A 9,676-nucleotide genomic window follows, 5' to 3' on the forward strand; every position below is an offset into this window, starting at 1 on the left:
ATCCGGATTTCTAATTCGCGGACTGTAATACAGAGTCATTCTTTTCCTCGATTCGGGATTAAAATGGTGACTTGGGACACCCTAAATCTCCCAAGTGGCGACTCTGAAATAAATAAACAAATCCCGTTTCGATTGTCCTTTAATTGAAAAAACTCCTTCCCCCCTCGCGGGGACGGAAAAAGGAGGTGTGACAGGCTATATAATGTACTGCTATATCAAAAGGAATTTCAAGAGAGTGTGCAAGAGATATGGAACCAAAGAATTGAAGGGCATACTATGCATTCCATATGGACCAAACTACAGAGAATACAGGATAGAGCTAGGCTGATGAATAAAGAAATGAACTCATTAGAAAAGAAAGTGGAGAAAATCAGAATGGAGTTACAGAATATCCAAAGACATATTGATAATGATCCTCTGAATAAGCAGCTAATTGAACATGAAAAGGAAATGATAATGCAAGCAAAGAAATGGGAAGGAATAAATGAACAAGTATTAAGACAAAAATCTAGAGCAGTGTGGATAAAAGCAGGTGGCAGAAATTTAAAATTCTTTCATGCCCAGCTAAAGAACAGATAGGCTAGAAACAGAATTGCTTCCATTTGTAATGAGCAGGGAGAAAGAGTAACAGAGCCAAAGTAGATTGAAGATGAGTTCAAAAGCTTCTTTCAGAACTACTGGGCAGTGCAGCAACTGAACTACCATGCATTGATTTGGACATAGCTAGGAATGAACACTGTCTCACAAAGGAGCAACAGAAGATGCTGAGTTGCAAAATAACTAGAGAAGATGTAGTTAAAGCAGTGAAGGAGTTACCAAATGACAAAGCACCAGGGATAGATGGTTTTACTGCAGAATATTTTAAGGAATATTGGTCTACAATTGGTGATGAGGTCAGAAAAGCTGTATTAGAATTCTTTAGCAATGGGAAGCTGTTGAAGAGTGTTAACTGTACAACATTAACACTGATTCCAAAGGTAGCCAGCCCAAACTCAGTCAAAGAGTTTAGACCTATTGCATGTTGCACAACTATATACAAGATCATATCAAGAATCATCACAGCAAAACTGAAATTGGTGGTAGACTCAATTGTAGGAGAATCACAGTCAGCTTTTATCGAAGGAAGGAACATACTGGACAATGTGATCATAGCACATGAGATGGTAAAAGGGTACAATAAAAAGGGAGTGTCACCAAGATGTTGTATCAAAATAGATATCAGGAAAGCCTATGACTCAGTTGAATGGCCTTTCTTTAGAATGATATTGATAGAGTATGGTATGCCTGTAAAGTTTGTAGAGCTGATTATGGTATGTGTAGCTACTGTTAGTTACTCTCTGATCCTAAATGGAGGGTTAACAAACAGATTCTAAGGGAATAAAGGGCTAAGGCAAGGAGACCCCATGTCTCCTTACCTTTTTGTGCTTGTGATGAAGTATCTGAATAGAGATCTAAAGAAGTTAAAAGACAATCCAGACTTCAATCATCATCCAAGGTGTGCCAGGAATAATATTACTCACATTTGTTTTGCAGATGATTTAATTCTTTGTTCCAGAGCAGATGAGGTGTCGATCAAACTGATGCTGAAAAGTTTCAACCATTTCTCAGAGGTATCAGGGTTGAAGGCCAATCTAGAAAAAAGTGCCCTATACATTGCAGGTGTTACAAAAGAATTCAAGGAGAGGATTCTGGATGAAATGCAGCTTACTTTAGGGGAATTACCATTTCGATATCTTGGTGTTCCACTCTCCTCAAAAAAGCTATCAGTGCAGCAGTGTATGCCCTTGATCGAAAAGATAATAGCAAGGATAAACTGCTGGACAACAAAGTGGTTATCATATAGTGGAAGGCTCCAATTACTGAAAAGTGCGATATTTGAGATGCAAACTTACTGGGCACAAGCCTTTTTATTGCCAAAGAAGATACTTAAGATGATTGTTACTGTATGTAGAACCTTTTTGTGGACAGGAAAAAATGATATTTCAAGGAGAGCATTGATAGCATGGGACACAATATGTATGCCATTGTCAGCAGGGGGTTTAAATATTCTGGTCAGTTATGCATGAAACAAAGCTGCATTGTGCAAATTGTTATGGGCTATTAGTGCAAAGAAAGATACTTTATGGATTCAATGGGTCCATAGTTATTATGTCAAAGAGAAAGATGTGATGGTAATGGACACTCCTAAACAAGCATGCTGGATAGTGAAAAAAATCTTTGACACTAGGCAATGGTTTCTGGAAAAACACTCAAGAAATGAGCTGGAGCAATACCAAAGAAATGGTAAGTTTAACATCAAAAAGCTATACATTGCAATTAGACCTCAGTTCCAGAAGGTTTGGTGGAAGAAGATCACAACAGGATCGAAAGCAATACCAAAGCATAGATTCATTCTTTGGTTAGCACTTCACAGGAAATTAACCATAGTGGACAGGCTAAGAAGATGGGGCACTATAGTTGACAATGAATGTGTATTATGTGATATAAATGAGGAAGAATCAATGGAGTATTTATGGTTTGGATGCAGATATGCCAAAACAATATGGTCTAAATTGGTTCAGTGGCTGAATGAAAAACATCAGATTGGTACTTTGGATGATGAGATTAAATGGTTGACAAGCAGAAATCCAAGCAGAACCTGTGGAGAAATACTAGTGTTCCTGTTCACATCCATGGTGTATCATGTTTGGACAGAGAGGAACATCAGAAGATTCCAAGGAAAAGCAGTAGAAGTCAGGCAGAAAATCAAAGACATAGTGCTGGAACTGCACCTGGCTGGACAAAATGAAAGGAAATGGCAGAAAGAACTAGCAAGACTAAAGAATTATCCAAGTATAGTATAGAATGAGTATAGTAATCGAGGGATAGATGTGTAAAAAGAAAGTGATAGCTGAGAGTGTTCAGAAATGTAATAGATAGAATCTAGTTCTAGAGTCAAAAAAAGAACTAGCGGATGTAAATATTTTTTCTGGGTTAAATAAAGTTTAAGCATTTAACCAGAAAATGAAAGGCCAGGTTCAATAAATAAATTAATTAATTCATTAAGTGCGAATTATACTTTTGCAGAAATTGATGTACTTTTCCTTTGATAGTTGAGTCACTATTCCGTACAATAAACATTTAGGAAAAGCTTTTCTCAAGTGACATAGCACTGCAGTATGCTAGTACTAACTTAATTATAACATAATCATGGACTCAATAATTAGCTGCTAACTCAATTATAAGCTCTTTCTCTCTCTCTCCGACCTCGAAACTTCAGGTGGTAATTAGTTTATTAGTTTTAAAAATATTTACACGAACAAGAGGCTAAGATCTAACTTCATAACGCCAAAAGATGAGAACTCATCTACTATAATGATAACTTTTGGCTAGATAAAAAAAAAACAGAATAAAACATAAGTATGAAACTTATTATAGATAGTTCCTTACTGGTGTAGGTTACTCAATCTAGCGGTGTAAGAAAAATTAATTACATTGTATACACAAATTAAAACTCTTTTGGGATAGATGTATGAAGGAATTAAGAAAAGAAAAAAAACTGAAATAGAGGTGCCCTCGCTACTTCAAATGTGAACTCCATTAATTATTTACTTGTGTATTGTAGTAAACAAATTGACACAAGGGGGAAAATGAAATGCTATCATTATATTCTCTTCTCTTGTTTTTAGAGGTAGTACCGAAAGTGACAAGATTTTGGGTCAACGAAGGACAAAGTAGTTAAGTTAAGTGTCGTTTCATTTGTGAATTGTGTAACTTAATTTCCACGTAGTGGCTTGATGTAGACGTCCAACCACCCATAATTTTCCACCCTTTGACTTGGTCTTTCTTGCTGCCAAAGGTTTTTCTCACCAATAAAATTCTCATATTTATTAAAAGAAGTCAAATGTATGGTGATACTTGTTTACATTTGGTTTCTCAAGAACCCGACATATAATACTAGAATATATCTTAATCATAAAAGAAAAAAGAAACTAAGTATAACCTCCATATAATATTAAAATCTATTTTTTTTTTTTTGAAAAAAGCTAATTTAAATTTGCCGTAAATGGCATAATTCATAAATACCATGAAGAAAACAATAATTTGGTGTTGAATTCAGACAAACGAATTATCTTTCGTCATAAGAGATGGAATTAAAAAAAATGGCGCTTTCTTATCTCATGCATAGCACTCTCATCCTTATCCAATATTAATTACTTAATGGAAACAAGTATTTTCTCCTTTCCTATTCCACACGAAAAACGTATATTTAGGGGTTTATTCTCAAACTCTGACAATATATTATTGAAGATCTCAGCTCAAATAAACATGCACCTTCGTTTATTGTTGTTTTATTACTTTCCTATTTCTTTGCATTTTCTTTTTTTCTGTTTTTGGGTTCATCAACATCTCATTTCAAGCTTTAGTGACCTTTGTTACGAAGAAATACAAAATTTTGTGCAAACGTATAAAAAAAAAAAGTAGAGTAGATCAAAACAATAATCTAACCACTCTCTGATTGTGAATATTATATTAGTTCTAAATATTAGCATATAACCATACAATAGCAAGCCTGAGGATTAATTATGAAGAACTACTTGGTAGGAAGCGTTTTAACGAATATTAGCTAGTAAACCTACCGAATGCAAATCCAGATTATCCGATACGAGATGCCTAACAAAAAAAAGAAAAAGGGAGGGTGGGATGACGAGGGAATAGTATGGAACGAGAAGATCATGTGAAATAAAGAAAAATGAATGCCAAAAAGTGAAAAGAAGAAAACAATGAGAAAAAAAAATAGATAAAACCATTGAAAGGCTTTGCTCAAGCGTGATTTCTTACACCTAGCTAGTTTATTAAAACAAAACGACATTTCCTAGTTCCTACTATGAAGAAGATTATTAGTCAGTGACATCCATAATCTTCAATACTTAACCTACTATTTCCAGAATTACTATATCCTGCAGGAGAACCACTCTCTTGAAAATATTCTTGCTTTTGTTCCTTATTAGCAGCTTCTTCATGAGAGTAATATCCATAATGAGAACCCTCCCCTATTGAACTTTCAAGAAAATCATCTGTTTGTGGTCCAAAACTTAAGTTAATAGGACCCCTTTGATTCTTGATTGGAGAAGTGTGACAACCAGTGTATTGTTGTACAACTGCTCGAAAATTCGATATGCTGGCATTAACAAGAGTAGTAGGAGTTTTCTTGGAAGCTCTTGATCTCCTTCTCACTGGTTTTGATATAGTACTAGTTTTAGGGCTCAACTGATGATCACCATTTCCAGAAGAATTTTCAGGACTTAAATTGGAATAACTACTTATTGTAACATGACTTGGATAGGTAGAAGTGTTCATGATTGTAGAATCTTGAGAGAAACTTTCATAAGGGGTATTTGCTAGTTCAAAATGATCTGTTTGTTGGTAATATGGCATTTGGATATCCATATTCCATTGATTAGGAGAAGTTGGGATAGTGTTGCTATTCATGTTTTGGTTTTTGTTTGTGGGGTTTATGGTTAGGTGGATGACCTCTCTATATAGCTCTCAGTGTTTTTCTTCACTAGCCAGTTTGTGATAGAATTATGAATCAAATGCTTTGGTTTTTAAGATCTATACAAGACTTATTAGTCAAAGTTAGACATTTTTGTCTTGATGTTTCCTTTTCAACTATAAGACAATCTTGACTTTTGACCATTCAAATGTTGAGGTAAGAGAAGTAAATTCTTTCCACACTCCCCCCTCCCACCCCCCAAAAAAAAATCCAGCTTCATCAATTCCCTCTTCCAAGTTACTGATTTTATACTTCATTTCCTTTACTAGGAGTAGTGTTTTTTCTGGCATCTTGTGGGGCTAGGATTGAGAGAGGGTGTATAGAAGCCTAAGGGATATGTTGTTTCTTGGAAATAACATGCATGCTACATGACAAATAAATAAAGGAAATAGAATTCTTGGAAAGGAAGATGAATCATATCTAAGAAAATCTACTACTCTATTACTTTAATTTCTAGTGCACATGTCATGTGAGGAAATAAAATGCTTTTTTTTAAAGCTAGAATTAATAGGACAAATAGTACTCCTCTTGTTTTGAAAAGAATGAAGAGGTTCATAGCACGAGGGCCAAATTAGTCTTTCTAATTTTATTCTCAATTCAAATGTCAATTTGTTAAAGTTTTTAAAATACATTTAGATAATTGGAAACTAACATAAAAACAATTAAGTGAGTTTTTTTCTATTAAGAATATTTGAATGGTAAGTAGTACACTAGCTTCTCATAATATAATTTGTTGCATCCTTTAATTTCTAGTGTATATGTTATTCCAGCTATTTTAATTTATTTGAACTAATTTTTTTTTTAGTCTGGTTCAAGAAGAGTGATCCCTTTTTAAAAATGAATGTAATTTAGTTTAAAGTTTCCATCATACCTTTAAATGACGATTATATGTATAGCTACACAAATGAAAGTTATAGTAAGTTTCAGACCACGAGTTTTCAATGTATTTTAGCTACACAAATATTATGACATATTTAAGATCAGAAATTTAAAAATTTCCATTTTTTTAAATCAGTTAAATAAGTTCACATCTTAAATTCAAAAATACTATGTATGCATGAATACATGGGTGTATATATGTCAGAAATCAAAATACATAAGCACTGTTAGCTCATGACCTCCAAGATTCTAGTTTTGACTTGAGTTTCCACCTCTTTTATAACAGCCATAGACATAATAGTATAGCAGACATTGTTATGCTAATTGACCTTGGTATACTTTGAAAGGTCATGCAAATTCCTTTTTTTTTCCTATCACGATTTCTCAATTATTCTTTAGCTTTTATATAATTTAATATCTTTTCGAGTAGTATTTTTTATGTAGTTGCTATCTTATTAGCTGTTGAAAACAGTATTCTTTACTGTTTGAATTTATTATTAAAAATTCGATATACTTTTATACCCAGCATCGTATGTATTGTTATGCTAGCTGACATTTTTTTGGTAAAAATTGCACGGGGCGTCCTATTTGGTCGCTCCTATTTAACCTATACCCATTTTCTTTAAAAGTTTTAACTTGTACCCACTTTTTAAACAATTTCAGCCTCCTTTCTCCTCTTTCGTTTTCTTCTTCTTCTTCTTCTTCTTCTTCTTCTTCTTCTTCTTCTTCTTCTTCTTCCGCTGCTTTCTTCTGCTGTTGTTGGTGCTGCTATGAATATACAGTAATACAGATGTTCATAGACACAGTAATTAGCTATTCACCAGTTGCTTTTCTTGCTCTTCTCCTTTTGTCCGGTAAAGTCTTAATTCTCTTTTATGTCAAATCATCACCTTTTTTTGTTTTCTTGTAGTACTCAAAATTAAAGTCTTTTGTGTCCAGTTAAAAGTGAAGCATTAACTCCTAATAGAATTAACATGATTGAATTAATTGCAGGAGCGGTTCTACTAGGAAGTAAAGTGGAATGTGCAGATGGCAAGGCTTGTACTCGGAATTGCGATCCAGATGTAGCTTACATGGTTTTCCCATCTACTGGACAAAGGATTATTAAACCATGTGTCAACTGTTGCTCAACAAGAAAAGGTTGCAAACTTTTCCACAGCAATGGCTTGAGAATTTGACGGCGCTGTCTTAAAACTTTCACTTTTTATAAAACTTCAGCACTAAATAAGCTGAAGTTTTTACAAATGAACTAAATAACTTCAGCATCTCTGCTGAAGTTTTTGAAAAAGCTTATGCAGGACAAAAAAACTTCAGCTTATTTAGTGCTGAAGTTTTTATAAATGAACTAAATAACTTCAGCATCTTCTGCTTAATTTTTGAAAAAGCTTAATGACAAAACTAATGAATCCAGGACAAAAACTTCAACTTATTTAGTGCAATTACAAACAAAAACTTCAGCAAATAGAGAACAAAACTTCAGCTACTATGCTTAAGTTCAGTAATTACAAACAAAAATTTCAGCAAATAGAGAACAAAACTTCAGCTATTATGCTTAAGTTCAGCAATTACAAACAAAAATTTCAGCACACTTGGTTCAACACACTTGCTACTTCAGGCCCGTCTACTAGACTGCTGAAGTTTTGCGTGATTGCCTTTGCTACTTCAGCCCCGTATGCTGAAGTTACGTGAAAAAATGGGTACGCTTGTAATTCTTTTTCCAGAGCGGGCACAAGTTAAAATATGATTCAAAAAGCGGGTATAGATGCAAATCTATGCAAAAAAATTTCCTTCTTATAATTTTGATGATTCAAAAAAAATAAAAATAAAATTGGGTCGCCCTTGTTTCTACATTTTCACTATATTAAAGGAAAGAGGTGTATAGGGTAAAATATGCTATTAAGTGATTGCATAAGGGAGCTACACGTGGATCATAAGGCAAAGGATAGCTAAAATCGAAGACAAACATTCCATTTGTTACCGCAAAGAATAGTGCCCATAAAGATAAAATAAATGCCTACCACCCGGTAGCATTTAATGGAGAATATTCTATAGCATTTAATACATTGCCTGTTATAAAGAATTTGTGATTCATGCCCGCTGTTACACATTCTTCAATGACCCTCATAATTGACATTAAAGAAGGGCATGATCCTAGGACCTTGTTCCCTAGGTTCAACTATAAATGGTAGCTCTATTATCATTGTAAGGGACACGAATTTTTTGGAAAACTTATGCTATAATCTATTCAAAACTTTATACTATTTTATCTTTTCGCTTTTTATTCCATTGTTGTTATATCTGGAAGCCCTGCTCCCGGAACTATTGTTTCTGCTGTTTCATTTTCATCTCAAGGCTAAGTATTGCATATTATTTCAATTCTTCTATTATTTCAGGATCGAATTAATTCACTTATCTAGAAACTACGTATAAATCTAACTGTACTGTTTTACGGGTAAACAGTTTGACGCCCATCGTGGGGCCTAAACAGTCATGTAATTAAGTTGATCCTTGCATCTTTTTTACTAACATATTTTGTTTACTTGTTCTTAGCAAAAAATCACAGAAAATGACAGATAATGGTGTTAACAACATACACAATCTTGAGGCCCAAAGAGACCAGCCTAAGCACGAGGATAATGCCACACCGGTCCATGGCAGGCGGTACCTGCGACGTGTTCAGGAGGCGACTCTCGATGATTCTGAAGATGAGCATGTTGTTGATGCAGTAAGGGTCATGCAGGAGTAACAAGAGGTCATTCTAGGCTATCTCATGCGACATGATAAAGTTATGACAGAACTAAAGCATGCATTGTCGGGTGCTTCAAATAACGCGAACAGACGAGGTTCAATTCCTCCCGGTGCTCCCACATATCAAACAATGTAGAGGGTCAACAACAACACCCTGAGGGGTGAGGTCGACCTCGATGAGACCAGGGGGAGTGGATCTGGTCACAACAACGAGAGTGGTTCATTAAAAAGCAAACTCATATGGTTTATGAGGAAAGTAAACTCTCGCGTGGACCGAATCCCGGGTGCACCACCGGTGCTGAAAGGGCCGGACTCAAAGAAGTATACTCAGTTGTCGTACAAGCCAAGCATGACACCAGAATTGATCCCGAAGTAGTTTAAAATACCCCACGTACCGAAATATGATGGGACTTTAGAGCCTCAGGAGCATATTACCACATATACAATAGTGGTGAAGGGGAACAATTTAGCTCCCCACTAGATCAAATCTGTTTTACTGAAAAAATTCGGAGA

At 34.8% G+C, this 9,676-nt stretch overlaps 1 protein-coding gene across 1 annotated transcript; it reads left to right on the forward strand.

The window, feature by feature from the left end:
• Positions 1-2,174: 2,174 nt before the first annotated feature.
• Positions 2,175-2,843, forward strand: LOC107829322 (uncharacterized). Its single transcript, XM_016656794.1, has one exon. The coding sequence runs from the start codon at positions 2,175-2,177 to the stop codon at positions 2,841-2,843; it is 669 nt and encodes a 222-aa protein (XP_016512280.1).
• Positions 2,844-9,676: the final 6,833 nt, after the last annotated feature.

Source organism: Nicotiana tabacum, chromosome 3 (genome assembly GCF_000715075.1).
Source record: "Nicotiana tabacum cultivar K326 chromosome 3, ASM71507v2, whole genome shotgun sequence".
NCBI lineage: Eukaryota > Viridiplantae > Streptophyta > Magnoliopsida > Solanales > Solanaceae > Nicotiana > Nicotiana tabacum.

Bases quoted from the DNA above. Each gene is read 5' to 3' on its own strand.
- LOC107829322 (XM_016656794.1), top strand. From the start codon at position 2,175: ATGGACACTCCTAAACAAGCATGCTGGATAGTGAAAAAAATCTTTGAC.